Source organism: Papilio polytes, unplaced genomic scaffold, assembly GCF_000836215.1.
Source record: "Papilio polytes unplaced genomic scaffold, Ppol_1.0 DF820956.1, whole genome shotgun sequence".
NCBI lineage: Eukaryota > Metazoa > Arthropoda > Insecta > Lepidoptera > Papilionidae > Papilio > Papilio polytes.
Window position 1 is genome coordinate 1,309,747 of NW_013528248.1, and position 18,504 is coordinate 1,328,250.

Here is an 18,504-nt window from a genome sequence, read left to right on the forward strand (position 1 = left end):
AATACATAAGACGATATGTGATAATGTATTTGCAAAGATCTACTTTTAAATGGATATAAACGAAAATTAGTGATTATGTATTTTGAAAGGACAGGTGTGCAATTTCTATACGAACACAATTTTGCGATGGCTATAAAATGTCGGACATTGTGTTGGAGTCACCGCAACAGCCATATCGTAGCCGGCTTACGTCCGTTATTACCACGCAATAGCCGTTGTCGGCGACAACTAAAGCCCCTCTCGTGCACGTTGACTACACAAAATCGATACTCGGTTGTCGGTACTGTGTTGTCACGCGAACACTCTGCACGAGCCTTTCATTAGCCCGGCGCGAATGCTCTCCGAATAAACATTAGTTGACTCGATTCGATTATAATGGTTTTTCGATACTCGGCCCAATGCGATTGGTTTACATTTTTTATGACGCCTCCAAGCCATTTGATATGTTTGTAGTGAATTCTGTAGGCCGAATGGCAGGAAATGGAATTTTAGATGCGTCATAATACGAGTTTGGCAAAATGTGTATTAGATTGATTATTTTTTTTAGTAAATAGTAATGCCTTCTATTTCATTTGAATACATGTTTTCACACATTCCTGTTAAAAAAGATTACTTACAATAATGTAATAACCAGGCAGATTTGACACTAAGCTCGTAGGCCTCGTATTTCAAAGCCAGTGGGTATTGGTCTTCATGAGAGTGTTGGCGTCGTAGCTGGACACCTCTGACTTCTTTTTATCCTCAGCCCACCGCCGCTCGGCACCCGTCAAGAAACCCATCGGCAAGCCTAGGACCAAGCAACCCAAGAAAGTCAAATTCATCAGTAAGTGGATACAGAGATATGGATTAGTCGTTTTAGTTATCTAGTCGCTTATTTGATTTTCGTCATTATATTTTTTTATCCATTTGCACTGTAAGTGCTGTTTGCCTGATTTTTTATCTGTTTTGTTGGTTTCACTTTTTATTTATTTTTTTTAGTTAGTGGCTACTAGGCTATAAAGCAACTATTACTACAACTTTAGCATTTGGAACAGGAACAAAACGGTTTTCGAATAAATTGTTTTTAGAATTCCACTAGCTGTTTTCTGACTCCGAATAAGAGGGTAGATCAATTTCTGTTTAACAAAAGATGTCGTTTTTTTTATAAAAGTTCCCTTCTACAATTCTCACAAAGTAATCCGAAACAGCCATTACATGAAATTTCCTTTCATGTTATTCCAGTTTACATGAGGTCTGCCGTCTTTTGATTGGGGTGAAGTTTAGCCTCTTTTTCATACTTTTCCCTGTTCAATTCGGTTTTCGTTTCGTTTGTTTTTAGCAATATTTTATAATTCTGTTTTCAAACATGTTTGCATGTAGATGTACGGAATTTATTTTATGCTTTTCGTGTTATTCTTAAAATCCTATTTAATTTCTACGTCTGTAATAAGGTATACGTACTTGAAAGTTCTTACCCGGTAAGCTTACAAGTGTAGATTTTGAAATAAAGCACAAGTATGATGTCATAATTTTATTGCACAGTGTAATGCACCCCGCAATAACTGCGTGAGTCACAGGGGTGTTGCAAACCCTTTGCAAATATCCCTCGCCTTCCATTAAGTTTACCTTAAACCGACCTTGATGCTGCAGTTCTAAGTTGCCAGTATCGATCTATAATTATAAACAAACTTTTAAATAATTTAATGGTCTCTGTACCGGTACCGGTTAAGATATAATATTAATGAAGTTTGTGTTTAAAAAGTTCAGATAATGTTAATATAGATTTTTTGGATTTATTATTACTATTTCATAATTATAATTATATGTTTACACATTTAGCAAACAATGCACAGTACTAAGCTGTCGGTAAATATGTATCTAAAATATTATTATTACACTAGCTGTTCCCATGCGACTTCATCCGCATAAAATTATAATAATTTCATTTTATTGTTTACATTTGTCAAATTATCAATTCCAAATGTCAAAGTGACATGACATGATGTCAAACCATGGCAACCTTGCTTCCTTGATGTTGGCAGCAACTTATGGTCTCTTTCTCACATTAGAGTTTTTATCCGAAACATTTACCCCTAAGTTTAATGGCGTGAAAATATATAGCCTAAAGCGTAAGGTAAGTGTAAGGCTTTTTTTTATTAAAAAGAATTATTCAAAAATATACTGTAATTGCTGACATCTTAGGCAACAAAGAGGTGTGTGTTTATGCTTTATTATAATAGTATAGATAAAGTAAATTAATGACCACAAATTATGTGCGCGATGTGGGGTGCTTATCTTTCTAAGTTAATTTAAAGGGCGTGACGACACTCGCTTATTAGATAAGGGCCTTGTTTGCTTGTTATTAAATTTACGTTATTTAAATATTACTTAACTGTCTTGGTTTAATATCGTAACTTAACAAAATTTATAAATAACACCCATATACGAAATGTGATACATGATTTCTATTTTTAAGAGTAAATTGCCGTAATAATAGGTACCACATAGCCTTAAACAAGTATAAAATTCTTCATTCTCAATTTAAAACCCCACAAGGCATAACGTAATTTACACCCCCTATTCAAATATTCGCACCACAAGCTTCAGAAGTCGTCGTTTCCGTGCTCAAGTATCCGCCAACCCCTTCCGGCAGACGCCGTCCCTACCCCCGTCTCTCGAGTATCGGTTATTCCCCGATTTTTCACGCCTTGCACATAACCTCTTCAGTTATACCGATATGTTATCCTTTATGTAAAAATTCTATTCATTCAAAGAAATACGAAGCAAGTTAAAAAACAATAGATACTTCATTTATCCCCATATTTTTAATACATTGGTTAAGAATTGGGGTACATTTACCAAATCTTGAATGGATTATAACCATCATATTTATAGTTTTTATTACTTTAGGTCCCTTAATACACAATACAAGTTATTTAATAAACTCAATTACTTAATTATAAAGTTCATATATGTTATTTTATTGTTCTTTTTTAGAGTAGAATAGCATGAAAAATAGATTGTTCATACTAATGCGTTTGTATCCTCAACAGTCGATATAGCTTAAATGTATAGAAATAGCGTGCATTATCTTTTCAAAGTGAACAATAACCGTTTCATACAGCAATAGTTTTAATGATGCTCGCAGTGAGCGAGGCCATTTTCACATTTATCTGATCTGAAAAGCCATTTGTTTTAACTGCAATTTCAAATGGCCATTGTTGTTTACTAAATGTAGAAGGAAATTAGTTCAAATTTGTTCTACAGAGAGTTATTTCTTTAATTAAAAGAAATGTTCAATTCTTAGTTTTTGGGTATTTTTTTATTTATCATAGTAATTGGTATAACAAGAGGAAATATCGCATTTTTCAAAACACGAAATATAAAAGAATATAAAGTTATTAAATACTAGCTATTGCTCGCGATTTCGCCTGCGTGTGTATTAGAAAAAGCCTTAGTTTATCAGTAATAACATGGCTTTTTAATGGTGCAAGAATTTACGGGATCGGTCAATTAGTTTTTAAGTTATTTCAATATGTACAAACATCGAAAACTATAAATCTTTCCTCTTTATAATATTAGTATAGTTAACTAAATCAACTTTTTGTCACAATATTCGCCGATATATTTGTTAAAATATATAAACTAACTAAGTAATATTCTTGGGCAATTGTTTAACTTAGTTATTTTGTGTGCCAGCTACCGAGATCCGCTGCCAGGAGATGTCGAAGGGCGGTCTGGCGTACGAGGTGATCCTCGCGGAGCCGGTTGGCGTGCCGGCACCGCGCCGCGCCGACTCCCCGGAGAAGACGCCCTCCGTCGAGGAAATTCAGGAGAAACTTAAGGCCGCTGAGGAAAGGAGACGTGTAAGTTATATCCATACAGTCAATATGGATGCCATAGGTATCCACGGTATACTGTGGGATTGATTTTATTTTCGTATTCGGTCAAAAGCTGTGAGATTGATGTAATCATTTCTCAATAGTTAGTAGAATAGAATAGAGCTAGAATAACATCTTTGCGAGTCCCTTCTAGGGTATTATAAGTATGTTCTATGCTTGCATCTTCAAACGTCTTATCATAAACTGATTTCTATAGAATATTTTTTTCTGTCACTCTGCTTATATTTTGTATACACCGTGATATGTCAACAAAATTCAGCCCAAAATACATCTTTATCTATTTCAATATAAGTAAATTATCGAAAGAACTAGTAATAATTGCTTGTTTTGTAAAATAATAGTCGTAGTATATCATCAAGCGTTCCTCGTGCATCGCTTGAGGCGCTACTTGCAGCCCCATACTCCGCTCGGTGACGTGGCGTTGAAAGCAAGTGATGTGTGAGGAATTACGTATATTACGTGACAAGACCCTTGTATCTTGAACGCGAGGGCTGTTTGTTTAATGTCATAGGAACTCTTACTTTATACCACTTTAGAAGTCATCCCTCCTTATTACATACAATGTTTGTATGGATAGTTACGACCTGGTTTGATACAAAACAGAAAGCCTCTTTTTAATCCCTTTTAAGGAAATACGGTAGGCATTAGGAAATTAACAATGAAGTACTGTTCGCAAAACAAAAGCACAACGGTGGAAAGGACAATATGAACGAGGTATATTTGTGTGAATTGCAGCGTATTTTCTCTGTTTTCCGGCGGCTAAATTACGGCTTTCAGCTGAAGGGCGCAACATTGTAGCGTTGTTGGTCCTTTGAGAGCCACTCCAGTGGCTCCTTTTACGTAATGTGTCTACAGCGCCGGTGGGCTTGCTGCCGTAATGAATAATTACTACTGTACACTGTGTACTTGTGTTACTTCTGTCTTAAATGTATTTAATACATTTTATTTAAGTAAAATAGATTTTTTTTCTTTTTGTTTTATTAGTCCCCTTCCATTCCAGAGCCTGGAAGCAAGCAAGATGGCTGCGATCGCACAGAAGATGGCCAAGATCGAGGAGGCGTCGCGTATCCGCAGCGAGCAGACCAACAACTTTATCTGCACCACTAAGGAGGCGCTCGACGCCAAGATGGACTCTCATGAGGAGAAGCGCGAGGCTTACATCAGCGAGCTGCGCGCGCGCCTCAAGGATCACCTCGAGGGTGTTGAGAAGACCAGGTAAGATATCATGTCTACACTAAGGGAAACCACTTACTGCATTGATTGAGTAGTAATGTCAAACTTTCGTAGCGTAAAGTAACAAGGTATTGAGGTAAAGTAAGGATATTTTGGATACCGGAGATTAAATGAATTTCCTTTCGACGTTTACGCGAGTTTTAAATATTCTGTAGGTAGATGATATCTTTTTTGAGTATATGTTATATGGCTTTACGAAATCTTTTCTCTCGTATTCCAGGATATTGAATATTAAACCATTTATAACACTTTCTATAAACTGGCTTTACATAAATGTTTTTTTTTAGAAACTTCTCTATTTAGACTTTCACATGAGATATTTATAGATCTAAGTTACATGTGCCCATTCGTATTATGTAGGGCAAAAGTATCTCTGGTGCATGGGGGCGGCGGGGTGCGGGGAGGGTACAGGGTCGGGCCGCACAATGCGCCGGCCCTCGACCGACTTCCGCCGAGCAGTCTCTAAAGAAACCTGAATAATTTCGATGCGAAATGCTGCACCATTAAACACAGACTGATGTCTGCTTTTTACCTTTTTTTAGTTTATATAACATTTTATAAAGAATGTTGGAAAAGTATCAAATGATCCTAGATTTTTTTATTTACTAGCATATCAGAAAACTACATTTTTACGATGCCACTTGATGTTAAGTAATGATAAGGATTAAATAGGTCATCATCATCATCACCACGTCTATATTCTACTCCTGTAATCGGTGCATCAACTTTCCTTCTTCAGATTAATCTATCTTCCATCATCATCTTCTTACCTCTTGATTATATCACCTTGCACGCAATTCCATCTCTTCCTCGTTCTACCTATACCGGTGTACCTCTACATCCGTAAAGTTCTAATCACATGCTAAAGATGGTATGAACTGATTCAGGTGTATTCAAATCTGTATTTCGTATGTATGCATTGTGAGGTACGTTCCTCAGGTTGTCCCTGGAGCAGCAGACGGCGGAGGTCTACAAGGCGATTGAAGAGAAGATGAACACAGCAGCTGACAAGCGCGATGAGAACATCAAGAAGATGCTTGAACGCCTGCGCGAACATGTAAATATTACTTACTGGCTGTTGCTCGCGACTACGCCCGCGTGAAATAAAAAAATATTAACAATGTAGCCTATGTAACTCAGTGATAACATAGCTTTTTAATGGTGCAAGAATTTTCGAAATCGGTCCAGTAATTTCAGAGTTATTTCAAGATATACAAAAGTCCAAACATACAAATCTTTCCGTTTTATAATATTACTCTTTATAACTATAACGCGTTGGAAAACGTTAGAGTTCAGAGTTCTTGATTTCTTATCTCTGAAATTGTCCAAAGCACTCTTCAACTATCCTATTAATATTATAAATGCGTAAGTTTGGATGGAAGGATTTTTATTAGTAGCCTAAGCTACTGCACGGATCTTGATGAAATTTGGCATAGATATAGAGGATAGTCGGAAAGAACTAGGCTATCTAAGTTCAATTTTAACTCTTCTATACTGTGGTGTAGGAGGAGCAGGTACAGAAGGTGCGCGATGGCAACCGGGAGAGATTCCAGCAGCTGGAGAGCGCTATCCAGGAGAAGCTGCAGCAGGCGGCAGACCGCCGCTTGCAGCTGGAAGCTGAGCAGAAGGAGAAGCTGCGCAACCATGTTAGTACCCCCCCCCCTCCTCCTTACACACATACACGATACTATCCCAGTTTTAGATCTAGGGTGTATAAGAAAAAAAATATCATGTAGAATCAATTAGATTTAATAAATAGTATAGGAAGTAGTGCATCCAAGTATTCATTATATTGTCGATTTTTTATTTTTTTAGTCATCTCGATTCATCATATACAAATTGGTTCAGTGGAACAAATTTAAATCTATTAATGTTTAAATAAAAATGTGATTCAAACTTTATGAGTAAATAATCCATAGAACCAACTTGTTCATTACTCTTGTTAAATGCATGACTTTTTGTTTATCCATTGTTTTTTTTTTTATTTATTTCGTCATACGACACAATCGCGCAACAGAACAATAAGCTAGCCGAGGTGCGGTCCGTCATCACCGCCAAGATGGAGGAGATCACCAAAGACATCGAGGTTAAGCTCACCACAGCTGAGCAGAATAGGGAAAAGGAGATACAAAAGAAATTGGACTTTGTTAAAAAGGAGGTTTGTATCCATATCGAAACATTCATCATCATCATCAAGTACATCACATTTTTTTTATTAATACACTTAAGTGAAAAATATTGATATACTAATATTTGTAGATTTTACATTCACTAGTTTACAACCTCTTCACTCTTAGTTGTTAAAGCACTGGAACTACTTATGAACCCAAAAACTCAGAAATTTTAAAACAACATAATTTTTCTTTTTCAAAAAGTGATTACCACTCAATCACAAAATCACAAATGAATAAAATTACTTTTATGAAAAGCAAATATAAAAAAGTAAAATATGTTGTTTTTTTGTTGTGTACAGGAGCGACGCGCCGAGCTTGTGCGACAGAACAAGAATGCGCGCGCCGAGACCGAGCCCGCGCCCACCTCGGGCTAGGCCCCGCGCCCACCTCGCCGTCTGCTGCCGCCGCATACACATACACTACACCACACAACTCAACAACTCATAACAACCACACAACAACCACTCAACTCACAACAACCACACAATACTCACAAGGTTGCATCGATACACAAACACCAAAGACAACATTCGAAGTTCGAAGTTTGAAATGTTACTCTTGCCATAGACCACATTAACGAAGTTGTTTATTCGGAGTTTTTGTGTCTCGATGTACCCGTAACTGGAGAACTGGACTTAACACCAACAAACAACATTGGTGTATTACTGTTTGTAACATCTTAGCAAAAAAGGCCCAAGTAGAAGTAACGACTGAGGCCGGGCCATAGTCCGTGACGTCACACATCACACGCGCTGCAGCTGCAAGGAACGGTGCTGTTGATCCACTTGAGACTGAAAATTATGTTATATCTTTTAAGCTTATATTCATTTATGTTTATTTATATTATTTTTCTCAATGTTCCTATTATTTTATCATGAATTACTCGCGTTATGTAATTCAAATGTATGCACGGCACTTTTCCTTGATATTTGACCTTCGTAGATTCACGGCAGCTTAACGGTATGTATGGTACAAGGCCAGTGAGGCACTAGTAAGCATTTACTAATTAATGTATAAGAATTTAACTTAACTAGCACAGACGTTCTATTTTTAAAGTTACACCTAAGCTATTGCTGAAGTTTTGATGTTATTTAGTGAAAATTACTAGTGTGTTGAGGCCCTGAGGTATAACGATGCAGTGGGAATTTTGGCTGGTAAACAAATGTATGGAATACGAGGCGGCAGTGTTTAAATATCTATGATTTTCTATTTACCACCCCCTAGGGGATGTTTGCCTCCACTCATTTCTACGTACTCTAGTAAAAACTTTTTTTTTTGGTAATTTTTATGTTTGTAGTATTTTATAATTACTCTATGGCCTATTTTTAATTGAATTATACCTATCCGAGTTATGTTATTAGGACTTTTGTTGGGATGAATAAATGAATGTTGTCAGTAAGGTGTGGTACCGCGCTATCGGCACTTAGCAACAGTACGCGGGATGAGGAAGGGCTTAGTACTATTTCTAATCGTTAGTAATAGTCTTATATCATTATTTTTAATATTATAACATACGCAACAGTATTTTTAGGGGAAGTATAATCTAAATTTAAGTTTATCTCATGTTTAAAATTTTACTAATCGCCTTACGCTAGGGAAACCCTTCGGGAACTTTCCATCGGATTTGTCGGTTTGTGACTGCATCGGTTTGTGTGAATTGTTCGCGGCAACGAGCGCGGCATGGCAACCCCGGGTGAAGACTCCCGATTCTAACCCATCGCTAATTCTAATCTAAAGCTTTTGCTAACTTTAAATATTAAATAATGTAATTGTTTAAACTAGAAGAGGGAGTTCGCAGTGTGCACCCAGTGTTGCCAGCATAGTCGCACATCTAGTCCAAGTTTTATCCACGTTGTCAAACACTTCCCATGTTATGATCTCAGCAAGCACATTGAATTTGTCGAAAACTTAGTTAACATCGGAAGTGCCTCAGTAAACGTTAACCGGCTCACGGATTTATCAATAAAACGTATGACATATGAAACTGCCTTTCATAGCGTTTTATATTTTTTTAATGGACTGTAGGGAGGGCGCGGCCGCGGACTGGATGCGGTGGGCGCAGTGGGCGCGAGTCGCTTCTGTGATGTTTTTGCTCTAGTGATATCGTATCGATTATTCGGTTAGGCACAAATGTTATCGATACGTAGGTTACGAGATTGTCGAGATTGTCTCTATTCCGGTAGGGCTCGAGGAGGTGGACACGCGGGGTATTCGCGGTGCAAGCGAGAGGGTTTTTGTATTTGATAGTATATTTTTGGCATTGATCGGGCGTCGTGTACATACAGAGGGGCGGGGGCGAGGCGTACTGCTTGGCACGTGAGCGGCGGGCGACAGCTTTCTGCTTACTCCATGTTACTGACTAACGCTACTCGAGTAAGTGAACTAGTTGTAAGTTACTAGCTTGTTTTTCGGTGAAGACGTGAAAACCTCTGACCAATTTGCCTTGGATATTGTGTAGCCTTTTAGATCCGCGAGATCGAGACGAATCATGTATAGCGACGCGACATATAGCTTTCAGATGATTATATTATGTTTCTCTAATATTAGTCACTACATTATCTCTTACGGTGTTATTATGTACGTTAATTTTATATTTTCTCATTAATAATATGCTTCAGTTTGTGAGAAGTATAATAATGCTGTTTGAAGTGCAGGCAACTTTTGTAGTTTCATTGTCGTATTGAATAAAGTCATAAATACTAATATAATATGGTTTGTTTCATTTCCTACATAACCCTGTTTACCTTTTAAGAGAATATCACAATGAAAATCTAATAATATAACGAGGAAGAATTAGGCATCTAAGTGAGATTTAACACCCATTAAGTCATCAAATGAAACGCTTAAGTTCCCATGTATTCTGCTTCTCTGCTCTGTACTTCCTGTAGATAAAGCTGTTGGATAACATTACTTTTGAAGAATGAATAAACAAAGTTAAAAAATGAAAGATTTTGATTTTTTACGATCTCACCGCACGTAACTTTTAAAAAAACCTTAATGTACCGATGTTAATGAGGAGAAAAATGCCTTATGCTTACTATAGGAGTCGCATAGTTTATATTTTCCTTTTAAAAGAGGGGCAAAGGAGAACACTTGTCGTCATTGATGACGCCCAAAGACATCCGTAACACTCTAGTGTTCCTCTAGGAACTAGATCATATCTACCTGCATCAAAAAACGTAAAACAAATATTACTATTTGTGCAAAAACCATTTGTTCAAATGCACAGCACAACGTGAAAGTGATGTTTTTTTTAGAAAAAAAAATGATTTATGCTAAATTATATTTAATTGCTCAAATAGAGATGCAAATCATAAAAGGACCAAATCATAATCCAGGATCTGCTAAATCTTAAAAATTCAAAATTTGTTATGCAAGACCCAACATTTATTGTACAAGGAATATTTCTCCTCATAACGTTAAACGGTGCTATGTAATATTTTGTCTGTTTCAACATGAATTTTGCCTTTGATGTGTTTTACAAAAAAGATTTTGAACAATTAAATATGCTTTACGTGTTTCTATTGGCTCCAACTGGTTGCATGTTGAAGGATATTCCAGTTTTAGTTCTTTTCTCGCAATACCGGTTTACTTAAATTGGTATTAATTAAGTCCGCATTAAATATTTTGGTCACATCTGTAGACGCAGCGAAGTTCCATCAAGGGTATCACATATCAAGGTAGTCTATGAAATATACTGACGAGATCATAAATGTTGAAGGTGTTCTCTTGCACCAATGTGATCAAAGGCAAAGGCAGCGACCAAGGTAAAGTGAACTACCAGTGAAAAGACAGAGGCGATGACAAAGGAGTATAAGAATTAGATGATTTATTCACGATAAATCTTTTTTTAATTAATATCGATTGGCCAGCTTTATTTCAAAATCTACTATGAACTACCCATAGGTAAGTATTTACTCTTTGCAATTCGTTTTTATTAGTATGTGGCAATACTACATGTCAACATGTCTTTTTTAAAAATGTCAATCTGTCAAAAGAAAACAAAATGGCTGCAAAGTGGCAAAGTGTTTTGATCTTGTCTTGATCACATTGCATTGTACAATAAAGTAAAATTATACTAAACTTCCACATAAAATAAAGTTAACGTTATAGTTATAGGAATTCAAGAAAAGGTGTACAGTTAAGATTTTATTATTAGTCTAGTCAAAAAAATGGAGAACAAGGAAAACAAGAGTAAAAAAGACAAACACGATGATAACGAGGAATATCGTAAAGAAAAGAGGTCAAAAAGAGCTCGTACACGATCACGATCTCGCAGCCGTGATCGTGATGCTAAAAAAGATCGCGATAGGGACTCAAGACGTAAACGGAGACATTCCAGAAGCCCTGACGCTTCCGATAAACGTAGAAATGAAGCGTCCAGAATTGATGAAAAGAAGCCACCACCGGAAAAGAAAGCAAAGGATACCGATATGTTAAATACAAGAACCGGCGGCGCTTATATTCCACCGGCTCGTCTTCGAATGATGCAAGCTCAGATAACTGACAAATCTTCTATGGCGTATCAGAGGTTAGCTTGGGAAGCACTTAAAAAGTCGATACATGGCCACATCAACAAAATCAACGTAGGAAATATCGGTATAATTATAAAAGAGTTGCTGAAGGAGAACATTGTCCGTGGACGTGGTTTACTATGTCGATCTGTCATCCAGGCGCAAGCTGCTTCGCCGACATTCACTAATGTTTACGCAGCGTTGGTTTCGGCGGTAAACTCTCGGTTTCCAAATATTGGTGAGTTACTACTAAAAAGGTTGGTTATCCAGTTTAAAAGAGGTTTCAAGAGGAATGACAAGGCTATATGTATATCATCTGCATCTTTTATTGCTCATCTTGTTAATCAAAGGGTTGCCCATGAGATCCTCGCATTGGAGTTGTTAACATTACTTGTTGAGACTCCGACTGATGACTCTGTTGAGGTAGCTATAGCATTCCTTAAAGAATGTGGACAAAAACTCACTGAGGTATCTTCCAAAGGAGTAAATGCTATATTTGAGATGTTGAGGAACATTCTACATGAGGGACAACTGGATAAGAGAGTTCAATACATGATTGAAGTGATGTTTCAAGTTTGGAAGGATGGTTTCAAAGATCATCCTGCCCTGATTGAAGAGTTGGAGCTGGTGCCTGAAGAGGAACAGTTTACGCATCTATTGATGTTGGATGATGCTACTGATCCACAGGATATCCTCAGTAAGTTACATTGATAACATAAAATAAAGTAATTTGATGAAAGCTATTGTGCTCTAGCATATTTAAAAATGTATGTGAATAACGAACATATTTTATTTTTCTATATATATTCTGCTGTGGTTAATGCAATTTATTTCCAATTGATTACAGATGTATTCAAGTTAGATGAAAAATATGAGGAGAATGAACAAAAGTACAAAACTTTAAGCAAAGATATTCTCGGCTCCGATGCTGAGTCTGGGGCAGAAGATGGCACTGGCGAGTCAGGCAGCGACGAGTCAGAAGAAGATGAGGAAGAAGAACAGAAGGAAATGACGATAATAGATAATACGGAAACCAATCTTGTGGCCCTACGTCGGACTATCTATCTTACTATAAACTCCAGTTTAGACTTTGAAGAATGTGCTCACAAATTGATGAAAATGCAGCTTAAACCTGGACAAGAGGTGGAACTATGTCATATGTTCCTTGACTGTTGTGCGGAGCAGAGGACATATGAAAAGTTTTATGGTTTATTAGCACAAAGATTTTGTAATATTAACCGGATGTACATTGGTCCGTTTGAAGAAATCTTCAAAGATTCTTATTCTACTGCACATAGATTGGATACAAACCGTCTGAGGAATGTGAGCAAGTTCTTTGCTCATCTGTTGTTCACAGACTCTATTAGTTGGGAGGTGATGGAATGTGTTCGTTTGAATGAAGAGGATACTACAAGTTCGAGTCGTATTTACATCAAGATATTGTTTCAAGAGCTCGCAGAGTACATGGGGCTGAAGAAATTGAATGAACGGCTCAAGGACCCGTGAGTTCTATTAAGGAGTAGTTCAGCTTCAATAATAATAGAGCTTACATGAAATCTTTGAATATTATAATACTTTGTAGAGTAAACATTTATAATGATAAGTACAGTATAGAAGTGTTGCAAGCAATATTATCATTGTAATAAGAACTACTCCAAACTTAATTTTAATGTGTTTGAGTTTGAACTGAAATTTAATTTACTAATTTTCTTTTTCAGGACATTGCAAGAGGCCTTTGGTGGTCTCTTCCCCCGCGACAACCCGAAGAATACTCGGTTTTCTATTAATTTCTTCACTTCTATAGGTTTAGGAGGTCTAACAGATGAACTTCGAGAACATTTGAAACAAATGCCTAAGGTACAATTTATTTTATGAGTTTGTTAATTAAGTTTACTATTTTAAAAATATTATTTACTAGCTTTCACCCGCGACTCCGTGCGCGTGACATTTATAAAAACAAAAGTGAGTAGCCTATGTATTCTTCCAGACTATCCTCTACGCCTATGCCAAATTTCATCGAGATCCGTTGAGCCGCTTAGGCTACAAACTATAACGAACATCCATCCAAACTTTTACAACACTAAAATAGTAAGATTGTGTAACGATTTAAACACATTTTTTTTTCAGAATGTCCCCGCACAAATAACCAATATCACAGTAGACACCAGTTCCAGCAGTTCCAGTTCTAGTTCCAGCAGTTCCGATTCTTCATCCAGTGACTCCAGTTCTAGTGGTAAATAAGCAAAATGTCTTAAATTTCGTGTCTCAAAAATTCTTCTTATACTTGCTTGAGCTTTAAGTTGGTTGAATAAAACGAGATTAAGATTAACTTGATATTAACCCTGACTATTTCATTGAAATACCAGCATTATAATTCTCTAATAAGCGTTTTAATTTTTTTTAGACTCATCCGATGAAGATACAAGTAAGAAAGCTGAAAAAAAGAAAAAGTCAAAAGAAAAGAAAAAACAGTCAGCTCAACGTAATGAAGAGAAGCCCAAGGAAAAGGATAAAGAAGCACAAGACAGATGGGGCCATGATGGTTTTTATGATACTTATGGACAAGATGCTCGAAGAATGAATTCCAGACCAGAAAGATCAGAAAGAGACACTTTTGCTAGACCAAATGGAGGATCGCGAAGGGATGACTTTAGAAATGGAGATACCGATGGTGACAGGCGACGAAACAATAGAAGAGAAGACGATAGACAAGACAGCTACAGAAGAAATAGAGACGAAAATTATGAAAGAAGCAGGGATCGTGAAGAGAATAGAAGAGAAAGAGACCACGAGAGTGATAGACGCAGAAATCAAAACGAAAAAGATTTACGTAACGGAGACAGAGATAGCAGAAATGATAAAAGACATGATAATAAAGAAACCAACAGAAGTGATCGAGAGGATGTGAATTCTAAACGACCTAGTAGAGACGAAGAACACAGGAGATATCGCGAAAGCGATACAGATAAGAGAGTACAAAGAGACGAAGATCCTGATAGAAGTAAGCGGAGACCAAGAGACGAGAAAGAGGCAGACAAAAACAATAGAAAAGAGAGAGAAGGAGAAAACACTGACAAAGATAAAACAAGACAAAGAGATAAAAATGATGTTGATGAAGGTAAACGAAGAGAAAGGGACCGAGAAGATGCTGAAAGACAAAAAAGAAAACAACGAGATGAAGAAGAATCCGATAGAAATAAGATAAGACAAAAGAGAGATGATAACAATTATAAAGATACAAGAGAAAAAGAAGACCAAAATACTGAAAGAGATAAGAGACGAGAAAGAAACATAGAGGAATTAAACAGAGACAACCGAAAACAACGAGAAAATAGGAAACAAAGAGATGAAGATGACATTGTTACAAATAAGGATTCAAGAAAGATCATTCGGAACGAGAAAGAAAAAGATTGCGATAAAAGAAAAGAGGAGAATGTACGATCTAATGTAATAGAAAATAAAAAAGTATCGAAACATTCTAAAGAAATGGATGATGTTTCCAATGATCGCTCAAATAGAAACATCAAGTCTAAAGTTCACACAGTCAGTAAGGAAGAATCAAATAAAAGCAAAAGTAATGAAGAATATAAAAGCAAAAGCAAGAATGACAGAGAGAAAGATAGCAAACATGATACGAAAAAGAAGAATAAAAATAGAGACGTAAGCAGCAGTAGTAGCAGTAGCAGTGACAGCAGCAGCAGCAGCAGCAGCAGTAGCAGTAGTAGTAGTGAAGAAGAATCCAGAACAAAGAAAAGTAAAAAGAAGTTGAAAGATGTCAGACATAAAGAAGATACTAGAAGTAAGAAGAGTAAAAATAAAAAGAAGGTCGAAGATAGCAGTAGTAGTGACAGTAGTAGCGAAAGTGATGATGAAGAAAATGAAAAAAATAAACTTGGCGGCCGATATTGGAACACTTTTGACATTGAATCCACAGTTAAATCCAAGTAAAAGGAAATCTTATGATTGTGAACGCTCCTGTAAATATTAAATGGATTTTAATTTGTAAACTAAGTAATTGATTGTTAATTAAACATTTAAAAGAGGTCCGACTTTGTTATTTATGACATATGATAAAATATATTTAATTTGACATTCTTGTTAATTGGCATTGATCAAAATACCGAAAAGTTCTGAATAATTCTTTACACTAAGGACTTTGCCAATAACATTTACGTATCACTATGAACTTGTCTAAAATGTACGCAATGGAATCAGGGTCTAGTGAAATGACTGATCATTCAAGTAAAAACTATATGAAGGTGGTTTCTGAGCCCGTATTACTACATGATGGATTTGAAAGTGAGACTAAATTGAAGACGCAAATATCTGCACCGTCTTACTTCCATTCTCTAAGCGAGAATGAATCACCACCGTTTATGATGCCAGAAGAAGAAGACAGGCCTCACATCCTGATTGACACGCTGGTCACTGAAGATGATGTTATCAGGATGATCGCGGTCTCACAAATGGAATCTAAGTCTACGTTTAAAAAGCATTTAGGTTCGCTAGAAATAAGACCTTAGTTTCGACCCAAAAGTAAGTTACAAAAATCTTGCGAATACCACTTTGGCGCCATCTTTAGTACGGTTTACAAAAGGTCTTACATTGAAATGAACTTTACTTTTGGGAGTAAGCTGTATTAATAAATGTCCTATATAAATACATCTTTACGTGTATCTGTTTTCCAGCTGACTACTTAGGAGATAAGAATATAATTCAAAACTTCGATTTATCTGAAAAGGAATTCTTAGTAAACTTACTTCTGCAGCTGTTAGAGTACTCGGCGCAGCGGGACTTTAACGCTAAAAAGTTAGCTTGCGTTTTAGCGATCTATTTAAAAACTCATTTATATTTCAAACGTTATTTCTGGACCGCGCCCACGGCCGTTTGGGAATATTTTAAAGAAACACTGATTCGTCATACCATAGAGGTAAGTTTTTTTTTTTAAAACAAATTAGGATCTAAGTATTCCAAAGGTTTTCCAAAAAATTGAGATGGCTAACATTTTTTTCTCTACATAGCTTTATTGTAGCTATCTACACATTGTTCCCTACAAAAATATCTGCACTTAGTTGTTACAATACAAAGCATGTGACTGAATAATATTTTTTGTTAATGTTTCAGGATTCTCCAGATGGATGTGAAGTGTTTGCGCCTGATGAGAGTTACGACATATTGACACATTTCCATACACTGTATTTGACCAACATTCCATTGATTCATATACTATGTTTTGGTGTCTACAGGTTGAAATTTACTTGGCCATTTTAAACATTTATTTACTATACGAAATTTTGTTTATTCTTAATAAAAACACTGTCTGAACCAAAATTGTTTATTATACAACTGATTGACTTAATACTAAATTGTTTTTGCGCACTTTTTTCTTTTTCCTAACTTTTCCTTCTTTGACTCCATTTTCTTTTTTCTTATTGGCAACACCAGGCTTCTTTTTTTTCTTTTTACATGATAAAGGATTAGGGTTGTGTGGCTTTTTCTTTTTTATAACAACTTTTTTTGTATCATCTTTTTCTTCTACTCCTAGTACTTTTTTCATAATCTTCAAAGATTCATTTTGTGTTGGAGTGATAAAAGTAAAATTAGACTCTAGAGTCTGGCCAACTTTATTGTAGCTAGCTTTACTAGGTTTTTCTAATGTTGGCGATTTATTATGTAAATATAACAATGGAACTCCAGCTTTAGCTCTCATTTTATCTTGTAAATCTCTGTCTTGTGATGCCAGTATATAATGCTTTTCATTTTTTTTACCAACCATAGACAAAATGCATTGAGACCCCATCACTGGCTCTTTATGGCCACACTCATGGATACCAAATTGCTTTAATATAGTAAGGGCACCATGTGTTTTTTTGGATATTTTTTCTGTTTCTATTATAATACATCTTGTTGTCAATAATTTTGCTTGTCCGTTAAGGTATTTAGGTAGTTGCTCCCTAATATTAATTTGTTCCTGAAACACAATGCTCCAATTTAGTAAAACACAACATTTCTAATGACACTATCAAATATGAGTAAAGAATACCTAGTTTTGCTTACTGCTGGCGGACTCTGGGAAGTTTTCTTGCCAGCGCATGGCCTGCTCCTTCAAGGTGAGGTGAGAGTCGACGCTGTCCGCCTCAGGATCGGGCAGCTCCTCCACGGGCACGCGGATGTCCATGTGGGGGAGCTGCTCCATGCGCCACTCCTCATCCACTATGTCGATGAGGCGGCCAACGCGACGGTACTTACTGTCCATGCTGATTACATGTCACACGTAAATAATGAGGCATAGTAAAGCTGGGTAATATGCCTGCGATAGTATATTATGATCATTGTATAGAAGTAAGCAAAACTAGGTCTTCTCTTTTCATTGACTTATGTATAGGACTTACTTTAAAAGCTGCAAAACAGAACGTGCCGTCTAGAAGCACTTGGTAAGGCTGGTGGAAACCGAAGTTGTTGTAATAGAATTTTAAATACTTTTGTACCTTTTTATATCTCGTTATCTTCATTTTCAAAAATTATGTACAAACCTGCCTGTTAATTGCTTTTAGAAATTGCTGAATCCTATAAAATTGTGTTGTGTTCAGCATAAACAAATACAATAAAAATCCAACGTGCAATTTGAATAGTATGATAGTATGTCATTGACATTTGACTTTGGCATAATAGCCGGACAGTGATGTTGACATAAAGAAAGAG

At 36.4% G+C, this 18,504-nt stretch overlaps 4 protein-coding genes across 7 annotated transcripts in view; 3 read left to right on the forward strand and 1 right to left on the reverse strand.

The window, feature by feature from the left end:
• LOC106110012 (inner centromere protein) overlaps positions 1 to 9,996 on the forward strand; it is a 36,105-nt gene extending 26,109 nt beyond the window's left edge. The window contains exons 2-8 of one of the 2 annotated variants that reach the window (XM_013291687.1): positions 746 to 823; positions 3,679 to 3,845; positions 4,882 to 5,096; positions 6,054 to 6,171; positions 6,620 to 6,760; positions 7,132 to 7,272; positions 7,588 to 9,996. In XM_013291687.1, the coding sequence (XP_013147141.1) occupies positions 746 to 823; positions 3,679 to 3,845; positions 4,882 to 5,096; positions 6,054 to 6,171; positions 6,620 to 6,760; positions 7,132 to 7,272; positions 7,588 to 7,662 (935 nt within the window). In that variant the 3' untranslated portion in view covers positions 7,663 to 9,996. The remainder of the gene's footprint in view (positions 1 to 745; positions 824 to 3,678; positions 3,846 to 4,881; positions 5,097 to 6,053; positions 6,172 to 6,619; positions 6,761 to 7,131; positions 7,273 to 7,587) is intronic. The other variant, XM_013291688.1, reaches the window with a different exon arrangement.
• Positions 9,997 to 11,264: 1,268 nt separating this feature from the next.
• LOC106109962 (pre-mRNA-splicing factor CWC22 homolog) lies at positions 11,265 to 15,845 on the forward strand. The gene is made up of 5 exons (XM_013291622.1): positions 11,265 to 12,499; positions 12,650 to 13,304; positions 13,521 to 13,659; positions 13,930 to 14,035; positions 14,207 to 15,845. The coding sequence occupies exons 1-5, from the start codon at positions 11,461 to 11,463 to the stop codon at positions 15,748 to 15,750; spliced, it is 3,483 nt and encodes a 1,160-aa protein (XP_013147076.1). The 5' UTR covers positions 11,265 to 11,460; the 3' UTR covers positions 15,751 to 15,845.
• Positions 15,846 to 15,880: 35 nt separating this feature from the next.
• LOC106109967 lies at positions 15,881 to 17,131 on the forward strand. The gene is made up of 3 exons (XM_013291627.1): positions 15,881 to 16,302; positions 16,491 to 16,732; positions 16,927 to 17,131. The coding sequence occupies exons 1-3, from the start codon at positions 15,984 to 15,986 to the stop codon at positions 17,071 to 17,073; spliced, it is 708 nt and encodes a 235-aa protein (XP_013147081.1). The 5' UTR covers positions 15,881 to 15,983; the 3' UTR covers positions 17,074 to 17,131.
• Positions 17,132 to 17,258: 127 nt separating this feature from the next.
• Positions 17,259 to 18,449, reverse strand: LOC106109970 (anaphase-promoting complex subunit 13). Of its 3 annotated transcripts, none has more exons than XR_001226045.1 (3): positions 18,336 to 18,449; positions 17,846 to 18,059; positions 17,259 to 17,773 (listed from the first exon to the last, which is right to left on the reverse strand). XR_001226045.1 is itself a non-coding variant. In XM_013291634.1 (3 exons), exons 1-3 carry the CDS (start codon positions 18,393 to 18,395, stop codon positions 17,763 to 17,765), a joined length of 267 nt encoding a protein of 88 aa, XP_013147088.1. In that variant the 5' UTR covers positions 18,396 to 18,449; the 3' UTR covers positions 17,687 to 17,762. The 3 variants fall into 3 exon arrangements, 2 of the variants coding, with proteins under 2 accessions (XP_013147088.1, XP_013147087.1); XM_013291634.1 differs by having other exon boundaries at positions 17,687 to 17,773; positions 17,860 to 18,059; positions 18,340 to 18,449; XM_013291633.1 differs by lacking the exon at positions 17,259 to 17,773 and having other exon boundaries at positions 17,845 to 18,059; positions 18,340 to 18,449.
• Between the last annotated feature and the right edge of the window lie 55 nt (positions 18,450 to 18,504).